This window comes from Pleuronectes platessa, chromosome 11, assembly GCF_947347685.1.
Source record: "Pleuronectes platessa chromosome 11, fPlePla1.1, whole genome shotgun sequence".
Lineage (NCBI taxonomy): Eukaryota > Metazoa > Chordata > Actinopteri > Pleuronectiformes > Pleuronectidae > Pleuronectes > Pleuronectes platessa.
This window is the reverse complement of record NC_070636.1, coordinates 9,841,324-9,856,274: the sequence shown is the minus strand read 5'-3', so window position 1 is coordinate 9,856,274 and position 14,951 is coordinate 9,841,324. Positions and strand designations below refer to the sequence as shown.

Below are 14,951 nucleotides of genomic sequence, written 5' to 3'. Positions count from 1 at the left end.
TTGACAGCTTGATTACTTATGGTCGCAACCAGATTTGTCTTAGTCAGTTTGACATCAGTTTAAATTCTACGTTGAAGACCCGAATGAAAAGTTACTAGTTTTCAGCCAATACAGTTTGGAGACAGCAGCACAGCTGCTTTAAGAGTAAAGTAGACTTTCACAGAGTCATGGTTCTTTTCTGTACCATCTACCACTAAGGGGGCTCGGAGGCGGCAAAAAGGTGGAGCATGGATAAAAGGAAAACAAGTCTCATTACTGACTCTCCCTAAAATTAAAATACCAGCACACCCACCACTCCCAACTGAGTAAAATAAATAATGGGTACTTTTACTCAATAAAAAAACACATCTAATAGTGTTTGTTTTTATGGCGTATATGTGATTCTGGGAGTTAATCTAACTTGAACTTGAAAAATATAAAAAGTACGTTTCCAAAGGATTCATTTTGTTTTCAATTAATCTCTGCACGCCCCAACATGAAACTAAAATTTCTGCAGATACAAAGCCCAACGATTTTACTACAGGCGTTAATATTGTGCCATTATAAGTCAACAAAATAAAGGCTCGTTACGATCTACACTTTTAATTTGAGAAGAAGTGTTACACATGTGCCCCGGTGCAGTTTCCTGCGGGGGATTAGGGAGGAAACACTTCACTCCACGGCTCGATTGTCTTGTTTATCACCAATCAGGGAAGCAGAACATCTCTGCAGACCGGTTCAACGACTGCATAGCGGAGAAGCTGCTCATCCAGACACGCAGCCGAAACTCCCGTGTCTGCCCGTGACTCTTGAATGAGGAAATCACTCCTTTATCCATACAGCCCGACACAACGCACCTTTTTAATGTCTATCCCCCACCATCAGTGGCACCGTGTCCAGCCCGACACGACACGCGGGGACAGTGTGCTCGGGGGGCTGTGGCGCTCTCTAGTGTCCCCAGATCGGTTACATAAACCGCGGGTCCGACCTTCCGCTTACACCAGATTATGTTATCGATCCTTATCAACGACATAAACGGCGAGATCAGCCGCGGCTTGTGCCAAGATAAATAACAGCAGCCCGCACGGAGAATAAAGAGAAGGCAGCGCGATCCCGTCGGGACGTCGCCGCTGACACGAGCCGACGCAGGAGCAAAACAAAAAAGATACACACACCACGACGCTGCTGCATCAATGGAAGGAAATAAGACACAGAAACACAGCAACTCTTGTTTATACAAACGAGTTGGTGACATGTGTTGCAATCGAGAAGACGCGAATTTAATGGCGGCCGTTTTAATAAAAAAGTTGCACGGTCGGAGCACCCTCCGTGTACCCCCGTCCTTGCTTCCTCCTCCTCCCTCCCGCAGCAACTCCATTGTTTGGGCAACAAGCAGACACACATTCCTTCGTGCTTGTGAGCTCGGCCGCTGGGCAACAGCTCGCACAAGCCTCGCAGCAAAGAAAAACAAGGGGAAGCGAAAGACGAGCTTTTGTTCCACTTCCCCCCCCCCAAAAAAACATGTCGGACGTGTCCACACTGCCGCGGTCACGTCTTTAGTCGAGTTAACGCCGCTGTCTCTATTTCTTTTCTCGGGTTTTTCCCTTAATAGTTTAACGGAACGCAGCTAGCTTGAAATGTGGCTAACCATAGCTAGATCGCGGTTGAACATGTGGACCCCCCCCCCCCCCCCCTCCGGGTTAAATGTTTGGCTGAACTTTATTTGACGTAGCGCGTATTTAAAACTTCTTGTCTCGGTTTGTTTAAAGTTAAGTGTTTGAAAAGTACGAGCGAGAAAGTTTTCGTAGCCTCAAAGTCAGAGAGAGTGCGGGGGCAAAACTCCGGAGAAGCCCGGCCGACGCTAGCAGCACGGCTCTCGGACCCACGTCTCCCCGAGCTCCGGAGTGAAATGAACTCACACGCCTGGAGGTCTCGGTTGTTTTTTGGGATACAACGTGGAGCTCGGGGGAAGTTGTGAGCGCTGCCATGCCTGCCACGGTCAGCGGTATGCGGGGGGACCCTGCTTTAGTGTGGGTCCGGCTCGCGCTATGCGGCGAGGCAGCACCGTGGTCACCCTCCCCTTCCCCCCCGGGGCTCCGCTGCAGCCCGGCCCGCTTACCTTCGTCGAGGAGCCGCTCCAGGTGCGTGAAGATGCCGCAGAGATTTGGCAAACTCGTCATGAGCTTCTTCTCGTTCAGCAACTGCATCAAATAGTCGGGACTCGGCCTCGGTCGCTCCTTCACTTCGACCTCTCCGACCATCATCTTTGCGGCGAGAGAGAGAAACAAACCACCGCGGAAAAGACGGAATCCTCGTTCAGGGGGAAAACGGGGGTGACAAACGGGGGGGTGGGGGGGGAGAAAAAAGAAAAGAATAAAAAAAACCTGCGGCTCCAAAATCCCTCGCTTCCCTCCTCCTGGCGAGCAGAACACTGTGCGGAACCCCCCTCAATCAGCCGGGCTTGGTTTGCTCTTGCTGGAGTGGAGCAGGGGGCAACAACTCGCCGTTATCTCGCTGCCTCACACTCGCGCGCCGCACTCTCTCCGCTGTGTGCGCTTCGGGGACGTTCGATTCCTATACTGTGGCGCGCGACGCTGCTCCACCGCAAAGGCTCCGTACTCGCCGCGCTCCCATTGGCCAGCTCGGCTTCGGCTCAACGGTGTCGGGCTGCGCCAATGGGCGCCCGGGTTTCCGCGAGAGGGGCGGGGCCGGGAGCTGAGTGGCGGACGGACGGACGGGGGTTTGAGCCAATGGCGTGCGGTGCGCAGGAATGCACGATGTGAAGTGTTGTCAGCGGCGAACATATACTCCGAATATGATCCAGAGTTTTTGTTCTTTGAGAGTTTCACTGCTCTCGTGACTTTTAACCGCGTTTCAGTGAGTCCAACTTAAAGGGATGGTTCACCCAAATAATAAAATCATTTCACTTATTATCTACTCACCATTGACAGGGGGGGGCTTTGAAGTTTCAGGGGTAAACAGTGTTGCAGCCCAATCTAATCCAACTTAAGTAACTGGTGACCGATTCTTCAAATGTAAATAGAAACACGGTGTAAATGAAGCAGTTTGAAGAGGAATTTAAATGTCATGGCTTCTGGACACTTGGATGAGGAGCAGTGTGGAGGCATGTGATGAGCAAAACGTTTTCAGTGAACTATCCCTTTCAAAACGAGGTTGTAGTTATATTATTGATGTATTTTTTTATTTGATATTTATTACACAGCAAATGATTCATATTAAATGAATCACCATAGATAACTGGTGTAAAAGTGAGGTTGCAATGGTTCTCGAACTTTACTCAAACAAGACCACAAACCCCAATTTGACAAGATTTGTGGGTCTGTGTTATGTCAGGAAGTGTATCAAATTCGGGACTAACATATTCATACACTCTCCTAGTGTGTTACTTATGGATGAAATTATGGAAACCCTCAAGGGACTCAAGTTATCCTGCTGTAGAAGGAAGACAGTGTCCCGTGTTTTCAAAGAGTCATGGATTTGGAGATTTCTCAGCCGTGAAGTCGCTCGCTTCTCTTGTTATGCAAAAAAACGGCGTTAACATTTTCTTAAAGGACGTGACTCACAGACTATTACAGTGACTATCACAGCATTTGTCCCCATTTGTCACTTGGACTTTACGAGGTGTGGTTTATTTCTCTGTGCTACAGTGACATGTGTGGGTCTACTTTAAAGTCAGCGATCTAAGACCAGCTCACAAATCAGACTGATCCCAGATTTAAAGTGTATGGCTTCACCTGAAGGGGCTGAAATATGAAAAAAGGAGATCAACCTGTGCAGTCCATACCCCTCAAAATGCCTATTGTTACTCAAGGGTTGTACAGCTTGTTATCTGTCGAGGGACCGATTGATCAACGCTCTGGTGATCGATAGAGCCTTTTCATTGTCCTGTCCTTGGGAGGACCTTTCTACATATCCTCAGAAGATTAACATCCCTGATCAATGGAACACACACAAACCAGCTTCCTCCTGTTTCCTGCTTAGTGTGAAAAATAAACCACAACTGATCCATTTTGATTTTAACAGCTGTTGGCTGAGAGGGGCCCCGGCTAAATCTGAGTGCTGACCTTGGCCCCTCAATCAGTTTGTCCGCTTACTGCTCGCCCACTCGTGTCTTTGTAAAAACAGGTCCCCTCGCAGGCGCATGAATACTCAAACAGCTGCACTGTGACCTTCTGGCCCCACTTGGTCGCCATTGTGTTGGTATGGAGGTTAGGAAATTAAGTCCCAGCTCGCAAAAATTAGTGCCACACGTCCGCTATATTGATTGTCCAACTCCATCTCCTGATGACTTTTAGTGAGACTGAAATAGTGTCACAGTATCATTAACTCCAGACACACATTTACCACACCTTAACAGCCTCCACACAAACCGTAAAGCTGCTCACACTCACGACAAAGATCACATGCATCCCCACAGTTACATGTGAGATCAGGCCTCCAGACACAGATAGCAGTATATATGTGCAGCAGGCGACAGTAGCCTCCACATCAAAGCACGAGGACCGATACAGTTGCCTTAACAACAGCGCAACACATTTAGTGGGTCCTGCTTCTCTGCCCTTCGGCCAGTGTCTACATATAGCTGCACCATGTTATTACTGTAAGGTCTGAGGAGGGTTATTATGGTCCTCACTGGAGCTGGCTGGCAAAACCACAACAACAAAGACATCATGTTTATAGCCAAGTTGGAATCAGTTTACTTCTTTAACATGTTTAAAAAGTGACGATTCAGAGGAGATTTAGCGAAGTTGCTATTTCCTAATCTTTTATGTCGATGTCAAAATGAAAAAGGTTTTCTTTAGTGGGATTTACCAGACGTTGTCGTCCGAGCCGTCTGGTATTTACCTTTGGATTTGTCATAATTACGACCAGTGATCACAGGAACACACAGATAATAGGGGTTTTGCATAATGGCTTGTCATTTGCCCCACCACCAGTTACACGGGGCATGTAATATTAGTCCTGCCGTCCACCCAGTCTGCAGTATCAGCACTATCTTTGAGCCAGAATGATAAAACATCCCTTGAAGTCAAACACTGATAAGTGATGTCGGTGGATAAGAGTAAGTAGATAGGCAGAAGGAATGAGAAACCCCATTTTTCATGTGACGTGGAGATAGCTAAATTGTTCACGGTGTTGACTTTATGTTTCTTTTTTCTCTCTCACCCCCCCCCCCCCCCTTATTCTTTGAATATAAGTGATGGAAAAAGTCACAGTCTTCTGGCTTCAAAAAGAATCTGGCATTTATTCTGAGCTTTGAAAATGGGTTTAGTTCTTATCTCAAACAGCGGTGATGGTAATTTGCACCTTGCCTAGCGCTCGCTTTTTCTGAGTTGGGTCACATACTGCTTCGGTGTGTGTGTGTGTTGATATGTGTGTGTAAAACAGGAACACAGAGTTAGAGTCACAGCAATAGACAGGCAGAACTAAATGTGTGTATGTGTGTGTGTGTGTTTGTGTGTGTGTGTGTGTGTGTGTGTGTGTGTGTGTGTGTGTGTGTGTGTGTGTGTGTGTGTGTGTGTGTGTGTGTGTGTGTGTGTCTTCTGACAGCCCCAGAGTAAACAGAAACGATATTAATCCCCCCGTTTGCTCCCCCTGCCCTTGTGTTTTCGTCATTTTTAATAACACGGTTTCTATTCAACAATTAATCCAATTAACAAGGATCCAGATAATTAATGAACATGCGTTTAGCCCCTTTTGAAGAGAGGCTGTTAGCGCACTCTCAATGAGCTTGGAGAGCGCCCTGGGTTTACAAGTGAAAGTACGCTGATGGAGACAATGGGGCCCTCGGCAGGGGCCCGGTAGCCGGCTGCAGCCTGTCTCTGGGGCCACGTCCGCAGGGCGGCGAGTCGAAACGGGTGGGCTCTGGCAAAGCGAGGCTGTCTGTGATAACGGCTGCTGCTCGGGGGGGAGGCAGACAGAGGCCCACGGGCTCCGATAACACACAAACATACAAACAAGAACAACGTCTTTCCTTTCTTCTCTTGACTTACTTGTTTGGGGACTGTGGGGGAAACAGTGTTGTCAGAATCTGGGTCATTTACATTTTGAGGAAGGTGGGAACAGAAATAAGTTTCCTTCCAGCAACCACAGCAAACAGAGCATACACAAAGGCACACATAATGCAGCTATTATTCAGTTAAACTCGTTCCTTGCACTGTTGCACACACACTTGTTTGTGTGAGTTTGAATGGAATAGTGTGTGTGCATTTGTTATTGTCAGTCAGAGAACATTTGTCATTCGTCTTAAAATACAGTGAAATAAGAATTGCAGGAGAATGCTTGTGTAAGTAAATGTGATGGTGGAACATTGTAGGAGGATTCTCAGTTTGCTTAATGGTGCTGTAGACTAAAACTTTTAGAATGAACCTCTTTGAGAGCACTTGTGCTTTAAATGTCAGCCTAGCTACTGTCTAGTGACGTCCATTTTGCCATTTCACTGGATTCTGTTAAATGTTTTCTCTGTCAGATGACGTCAATATGAGACAATTCAGTGAGTGATCAACATCCCAGTGCAGCAGCGCAGGAGCAGCTCACGTAGTTCACAGGGTTTTATGAATCAAGATCATGACACAATTTGAAATCACTTGTCTGAAAACACAAAAAAGAGCTAAATTGTAAGACTGCGTTCATGTTAAGATTTTCTCTGGTTGTACTCCAACTGTGAACTTGCACTCCAATATTTTGTTGCTTGGACATATTCCCTGCGCTCCACCTTTAGCTCTTCTCCTCCCCCTCTGAACTCGGAAGCTAGCATTCTATTGGTTTGGGAATATGTTTTGGGGATAACTTGTTGCACTTAAACACCCAAGCGCAGAAGAAAGAAAATCCAAGAGCAGAGGAGAAGACCGAGTACAGAAGCAGAGTGAGAACGAGGAGAAGAGACCAGGCAACAAAATATCTGGGTTCAAGAGCCCAATTTGAGCACACGCGGAAAATAAATCCAGGCACAAGCACGGGCTGTAAACTGAAAGACCAGCCTTTTTATAGTGTACATTATTGTACACTCATTTTGGCCAAACTGCTTCTCCAGGACTAAAACCATTCCTTTTGGTTGCATAGCTCATATCCAATGAGGGGCCAGTCTGGTGTGGGGGGCTGGTTCTGGAGACCTCGATCCATCATGTTGTATTTGACACCTACCTGCTGACTGGGTCACAGGGGGGGGGGGGGCCTGAAGGAAAGGGAAAAGACGCGTTCTTTAAATTGAGCTCGGATCTCACTTGAGCTCAACCACAGGTCTTTGGGCCTCATGTGGGGACAGGAAATATTCACACACATGTTACCCATGACCAATTCGATTTACACACGGGGAAGTGTGTACACTATTCACACACTACAGGTTATACTATGAGGAAGAAGTCTGAGCTGGTGGAGTGCGTTAGAGTGAATTGCAATTCAAGCTGGAACTGCAGCATTCCAGCTCCGAATAACACATTCTACTGTCACCGCCGCGGCTATTCACCATTCTCCATTTTGTTAAAGGTCACCTTGAGTTGCCGTCTAGATGCTCCAGTGGTTTGGCAATCGGGTGATGGAAATGCCTGTTGGCCGGCCAGTTGTCACCCAGAGGGGAGGGGAGGGGTGGGAGAGGGGATGATTAGGGGGGTGGGGCAGGGCAGCTGGAGCCACTTGTGATAGAAGGCTGTGACAGGTTTGGGGGGGGGGGGGACTTCAACCTCAAAGTTCCCACCTCGAACCTGTTGATCGTCAATCAGCAGGGGGGGGGGGGAGGGGGGAAGCGACGCCACCGAAGGACACGTTACAGTTTTTACAGTGAAGGATAAACAAGCTTCACCCACTCCTCCGTCCTCCTGCTGTCCCCTGGGAAAACACACTGGTGTCGATGCGGCTTAAAGCGGTTCAGCCGATACCACATCTGTCCCCGCCAATTGTGAGCAGCGTGGATCCATTCCTGCTCCCTCTGTATTTATTTTGTCGCTCGTCGGCCTGTTTGTGCGCGGCTGCCAGGCCGTAGCGGGGACAGAGATGAGTGTTTGTCAGCGATAAGACCTGTAAGAGGAAGAGGAGGAGGATGAGGAGGAAGAAGACGAGAAAGTGGCCAGACAGAGAGTGACGGACAGAGGGAGATGAGCCCCACTGATCACATCTGCCCGGAAAAGTATTGCTCCTGTGGCCTGGTCGAGCAGAGACTCAGGCTGTGAGATTTCAGACATTATTAATATTTAAAAAGGAGCTTTACAGGGGAGTGCACGAGGAAAACTGAATATGAGCTCTTCTTTCAAAGTGTTTACATGACGCCTCCCCTCATGAATTAAGCCTGTGAATTGGACACCTTAGGTATGGAGAGGAAGAAAGATTCATCTCCATTGTGCTGTCCAGTCTCACACATGCTCATTAGCTCGCCGGATGAGCGTGGAGTCCGCCATGCAGACAGGAACAAGAGGGATCCCCCCCCCCTCTCATTGCCGGCCCTAACAATCTGCCCTATGAGGCTGTAGCATTGGAATATGACAGAGAGCATAGCAGAGGAATTCAAAGACAAATAAAGACGTCCTGAGCGCTTAACAAACTCGGTGCAGTGGGACGCACAACCCAACTCTGATCAGTTGGATTTCTGACACAAAGTGCGCGGCCTCCACATTCGGCTGGTTTGTTCAGATAAGGCAGCGCGGTGATGTCGTTAAGTGGCAGTTGTCGCCTCGATTCTCTTCTGTTTTTCACTTGTGAGGGAAAATACAGATAAACAAGGGGTGCAGTCTGTGGCCCCCTCCTCATCCTCCTCCTCCTCTCCGCTCTGGTCTCTTATTCCCTCTCTCTGCAGCTGACTGCTCCTAAATCTGGGCTCTGGTCGGAGCTAGACAGCTCTCTCTACCAGGTGACACAACATTCCACTTCCCTCCATCCATCCATCTCGACGCGGCCCACACACTCTCTCCTTCCCTTCATCTCTCTCTGAGCCGATTTCATCTCGGACCGGCCGTCTGTCTCTGAGCTCGGGCAAAACCCATCTGCCTGTTTGCCTCTTTATTCAGCATCTTCTCTCTCTCTCTCTCTCTCTCTCTCTCCTCTCTCTCTCCCTTCTCTCTCTCTCTCTCTCTCTCTCTCTCTCTCTCTCTCTCTCTCTCTCTCTCTCTCTCTCTCTCTCTCTCTACACACATGCATTTCAAGCTGCCTTTCCTCTTCCATAATTGTCTTTTTCTTCCTTCCTCAGTCTCAGCCATTCCTCTACTTTTCTCAATCTCCTTTTTTCCCCTCTGTCAACAGAACGCTATCGGCGTGCTTGTGTCGCTTTTGTTGCACAGCTCACCGCAATACAAAAGCCTTTGTTGGCCTGCCACCACTGTGATGTGGTGAGACGGAGATGCACAAGGACAAACTTGAGCTCCGTGGATCCAGCTTTCAGAAAGTCACTGTTCACTCTGAGATAACGGCTCAACCTGAAGGCTGGAGGAGCTGGGGGGGTGGGAGCCAGACACACGTGTGAACCCTGGTCCGCTCGGCCGCCTGTGCCGCTCCGCGTGGCGGTACGAACTCGGTATAAATTGTCACACGTCCTTGCAATGCTTGGCGTTTCCATCAGGGAAACGGGCCTGCATGTGCTTCTCAGAAGGAGTTATTGCTGGTAGGGGGCAGTGGCAGCTGTTGTGAGGGTTTGATCTAATAACCCCGGAGCTGAGCGAGTGCCCACGAGCCGCACATCGCCGAGGGTTGACCCCCGGAGTCCAGTTGCAATGGAGAGTGCGGTTGAGGCAAGGTTGTGGATTAGAGAACCCTATTTCATATTTGTAAGGACCTAGGCAGGTGGGCAGGAATGCTTCATGCTCTGTGCTTTAACTATGGGGTCATAATGTCAAAAAAGCCAAATCCAGCAGCGAGTGTTAGAAAACAAACAAATTTAAATATACACCCAGGAGCAGTGAGTCGTACCAGAAGTCGTATCTTGAAGTTGTTATTTTTTTTTTACGTTGAATTTGGTGCTTGATTTGTTTCAAGCTTTAAGCCAGAATTCCCTTAATCTCTTCAGTGCGTTCGTGGGCTGAAGAAAATTAACAAAAAAAAGCATAGAGATTTCAAAATGGCTGAATAACATGTTAGATCAATACCATCGCCCCCGCATGCCATCACGCAGATCTTCCACAATAGACAGGGAGCACGAAATAAAAAACAAAACTCAAATGCTCTCAACTGAAAATAATAATGCAGCTTTATCCGCGACAGATAGTATCTGCTGTGGGGAAGTAGAGCGTGATGCTAGAACCTGTGTTCTATGACTGGAGGAAATAAACTGAATGGGAAGCAATTTATTTCCCTGTGTACGTTGGCCCCCCCCCCCCCCGCAGCCAGGAAATGATCAATTGCTCATTATGACTAAGGAAAAAGGGGTCACGATACGATGAGGAGGACGGTTTCTTCTCATGGGTTAAATTTGTTTGACGAGACATGGGAGAAATGTAAGTGATGTCATGCTTGGTCGTCCCGGGCCTGTAGGTCTGGACCAGTCAAGCCTCGATGCCTTTGATAGACCAGATAACCTCTTTGGCTGCATCCATTCCTGTTCATTTCACAGTTCACTCCATTACCTGCATGAGCAATTACAGCTTGGTGCTGTTGTTTGGTATCATTTGTGTATGCATGCGTCTGTGTGCTCAGGCCTGTGCGTGTCTACATGTGTGTGTTTGCCTGTGTGTGTGTGTGTGTGTGTCTGTGTGTGTGAGCGGCTCTTGATTTGAGACCATATAAGCAAATGTTGCTTTGCAGACTGCCACGTCTCTTAATGAGCTTCTGCGGTTTCCTGAAGAAGTCGAAACAGACGCCGCTTAACGCTTAATGGTCATTAGCTCCCGTGATGTGACCTAATTGAGCCAAAGCAAAGCAATCCGATCGCTGGGCCCTCGTAAGTGTGAAGAAGTGAACTGTCGATAGTTTCTGCTCATGACGGGTTGTATGGCACTGGGTGCTAGCTTGAAGCAAAAAGGTATGAGTCAATTTTCTTATAAGCTCTGATCTTAAAAAGCACATTTGAACCAGTCTACTCTGCCTGTAAAGAACTCCACCGAATATTTGCCTGGAATGATCTGAAGCGGCTGTTTGTGAGAACGCTCAGTTGCTGAGGACATTCTCCGGAGTTTTCTCCTTCCAGCTCCCGAGTAAGAACGAAGCATAGATAATGTCAGAGGGAACAAATCCAGCTGGAGATTATCCGGAGATTTCACCCCGTGAGCGCAGTGGATGCAAACCTGAAAGAACCCGAAAGAGAAAACAAATATTTCAGGATGAAAAAGACATCAAACACGTAGAAGACACCAAAAAAACAAAGATGTCAACCTGGAAAGGCAACGAGATGTGAGAGCTTTTGGTGATAACAGCCGACGACGGTGTTGACTTGTTCTAGGCAATAACTTTTTATTTCCACAGTGGAATGCGTGCTGCACCACTCCTCACCGGAGAATCCCCTGGAGTTCACGTTTGCAAAATGGCTTCTGAAAAACCGACACTGCTCACCACCTCATCCACTTTCTCTCCGGTTGTCCTCTCCATCTGTAAACTCTCCGTCCGCTTCCCGACTGCTGCGCCTGTGGCTCAGTGAGATTGGACAGGTGAGGCCGGGGAGCCGGGCGTCACTGATACAGTTTGACAGAACCGCAGGCTGTGCAGAGTTCGATCTGCTCATCGAGCGAGGACAGAGGTGAAGCTGAGCCCCCGACTCTCCTGCTGCCATATTTGTTTTGTTATGCAGCCGTGGTTATTAAAGGTGGAAATGTGTTCCAGTGTCGAAACGGGGAGCCGCTCACCTACTCCTCCTTTTACTGCACAGACCCCAGCAGCCCGGCGACAAAGAGAGAAAGCTCGGCCGCGCTCAGTGGCGTGGAACACCTATTCAGACACATTCTTTTCAAGATGCCAAGGTTGAAATATGAGCATTATGAACCTGTCTCCTGGTTAAGAACAGATTCCTCCACAGGCCTGTAAAGTTGCTTTTACCGGAGACATGACTTACAATAAGAGACGGCACTGGTGTCCTTGTGAGTGTCAGAAATCAATTACGCTATGTTTCCCCTGTGGGTTGCAGGATTGGATGAGTGTGTGTGTGTGTGTGTGTGTGTGTGTGTGTGTGTGTGTGTGTGTGTGTGTGAGGGGGGGTTCTCAGGGGGGGAGAGTGGGCGGTGAAGCTGCTCAAACTTCCTTTGTGTCTTGGAAGGAAGTTTCAAGTTTCCACCGTGGCGTTTTTGCAGCAGACGGGATGAAGGGGGGGGGGGGGGGGCACCTTCCATTTGCACAGTGCGAACAACACAAGAGTTGGTTAAAGATGCCGAGCGAGTTACTGGCTGCTCCGGAACGGCCTGTTCAACAGGCCGTTATGAAGGGACACGGGGAAGAAAGACCTGCAGGCGCTGAAATCCTCCCTCTGTTCCACCACTTAAAGCTGCGATTAGCAACTTTTCAATAAAAAGCTCTGTGGTGCGGTGACAAGGACTTGGTTTATCACGAAGGAGCGTAACGTATTTAATATTCATATTTCAATATATATGATATGTGATAGGATGTCAGTGACCCTGTCTTGAGCAGCACTCACACCCTGCGGACTCGATTGGAGGCTGTGAATCAACAGGAAAGATGCTAAGCTGAGCTGGGGCCACAACCGCTGCTCACTGCAAACAGCAAACTGGTAACAGTCAGATCCAGGCTACACACGTATGACTGTCCCTACCTGAAAACGCAGATCACATGACCACCCACTTGAATAACAGCTTGTTCCCTAAGCATGTAAGCAGTTGTTAGGAAAGACAGTAGCGGGTCAGTAACGATTGTAATTGATTATCCACGTTGTGTTCTACACTGGTAGCTGAGGGGTCATGTGATAAGAGCCTGAGGGAATCAGTGAAGGACCCAATCAGCAAGCGGGGGTGTGACGTCATCGTTTCAAGACAAGACGCCGATTCTGGGTTTTCAAACTAAAATCAATGAAGCGATAAAAAACACACAACAACAACTGGATGAAGTTATTCAACATGCTGATTTATTTCAATGAGGGAAACATCTTTTTCACAATCAGACTTTTTATAACTGACATCTGACCTGAGGGATCTGATCCATTTTTATAATAATAATAATAATAACTTTATTTGTGTAGCACTTATCTCAACAAGGTTACAAAGTGCTTCCCACCAGAATAAACCCATGGCAAAACGAAGGTATGAAACCAGTGTATGAAACTGGGTGGATGTTCACTTTAGGTCTGAACGGTGCCAAAGAGTCTGTTTAACGTGGCAGTGACACGCCCCCCCCCCCCCCCCCCCCCCGGCCTTCAGCTGACCATACACGACTCGTAGGTGGGCACCATGTACTTGATGTTGATGAAGGCGTCCTCTCCTCCGTAGCGCTCGAACACCTCCAGGGTCTCCTGGATCAGGTCCCCGATGTTCTCTCTCTTCTGCTGGCTGTAGTCGATACCGTCCCCGGAGTTGACTGTTGGGACACGGAAACAGAGAGAGGGGGGGGGGGGGGGGGATGAGAAAATAATAAAGGATATATTTTTTTTATCTCAGTCTAGGTCATCGCTGATAGTGAGGTTGATGTCGGGGCTCACAAAGCACCACCTGTGGCCACGCCGCATTGCTCCGCTGCAGAGAGCGAGCGGGCGAGTGCCGTCCTTCCGTGTGACTTCAGACCCAATGGACGGATTTGATTGAATTTACTCCTCTTATGCTCAGTTGGGACCGAACAGCAGAAGAGTTTTTTAGCTGTTCAGCTCCAGGTTTAATGAGGCAGCCTGCAGAGAGGAGAGCAGCGTAAAGGACGGACGAGTTAGTGACGGCTCCGCTGTTGCACAACTCTGCATTGGTGCGCACGAGGCATGAGCAGTGACCTGGAGGCACGCTCCACAGGTAGCAATGAATGCATATATACAGTGCCTTGCATAAGTATTCACCCCCTTTGGACTTTTCTACATTTTGTCATGGTATAACCACAGATTAAAATGTATTTCATCGTGAGTTTATGTAATGGACCAACACAAAATAGTGCATCATTTGGAAGTGGGGGGAAATATTACATGGATTTCACAATTATTTACAAATAAAAATCTGAAAAGTGTTGAGTGCATATGTATTCACCCCCTTTACTGTGAAACCCCTAACAAAGATCTGGTGCGACCAATTGCATTCACAAGTCACATTTGCAAGTCACATATTTAGTAAATAGGGTCCACCTGTCTGCAATTTAATCTCAGTATAAATACACCTGTTCTGTGACGGACTCGGAGTTTGTTGGAGATCATTACTGAACAAACAGCATCATGAAGACCAAGGAGCTCACCAAACAGGTCAGGGATAAAGTTGTGGAGAAATATGAAGCAGGGTTAGGTTATACAAAAATATCCAGAGCTTTGAACATCTCTCTGAGCACCATAAAATCCATCATAAGAAAATGGAAAGAATATGGCACAACCGCAAAGCTACCAAGAGGAGGCCGTCCACCCAAACTGAAGAGTCGGACAAGGAGAAAATTAATCAGAGAAACAACCGGGAGGCCCATGGTTACTCTGGAGGAGTTGCAGAGATCCACAGCTGAGGTGGGAGAATCTGTCCACAGGACAACTATTAGTCGTCTACTCCACAAATCTGGCCTTTATGGAAGAGTGGCAAGAAGAAAGCCATTGTTGAAAGGGATCCATAAAAAATCCCGTTTGGAGTTTGCCAGAAGCCATGTGGGAGACACAGCAAACATGTGGAAGAAGGTGCTCTGGTCAGATGAGACCAAAATTGATGTTTTTGGCCTCAATGCAAAACGCTATGTGTGGCGAAAACCCAACACTGCCCATCACCCTGAGCACACCATCCCAACAGTGAAACATGGTGGTGGTAGCATCATGCTGTGGGGATGCTTCTCTTCAGCAGGTACAGGGAATCTGGTCAGAATAGAGGGAAAGATGGATGGAGCCAAATACAGGGAAATCCTTGAAGAAAATCTGATGCAGTCTGCAAAAG

The 14,951-nt window shown here is 48.0% G+C and overlaps 2 protein-coding genes across 7 annotated transcripts in view; both read right to left on the bottom strand.

Annotated features, from left to right (window-relative positions):
* The window catches only part of qkia (QKI, KH domain containing, RNA binding a), a 73,879-nt gene extending 71,333 nt beyond the window's left edge, over positions 1-2,546 (bottom strand). For all 6 annotated transcript variants that reach the window (XM_053435072.1, XM_053435074.1, XM_053435077.1 and 3 more), the window contains exon 1: positions 2,099-2,546. In XM_053435072.1, coding sequence (XP_053291047.1) covers positions 2,099-2,243 — 145 coding nt within the window. In that variant the 5' untranslated portion in view covers positions 2,244-2,546. The remainder of the gene's footprint in view (positions 1-2,098) is intronic.
* A 10,722-nt stretch (positions 2,547-13,268) lies between these two features.
* The window catches only part of pacrg (PARK2 co-regulated), a 117,970-nt gene continuing 116,287 nt past the window's right edge, over positions 13,269-14,951 (bottom strand). Inside the window, exon 6 of the mRNA XM_053434849.1 lies at positions 13,269-13,431. Within this exon, the coding sequence (XP_053290824.1) occupies positions 13,271-13,431 (161 nt within the window). The 3' untranslated portion in view covers positions 13,269-13,270. The remainder of the gene's footprint in view (positions 13,432-14,951) is intronic.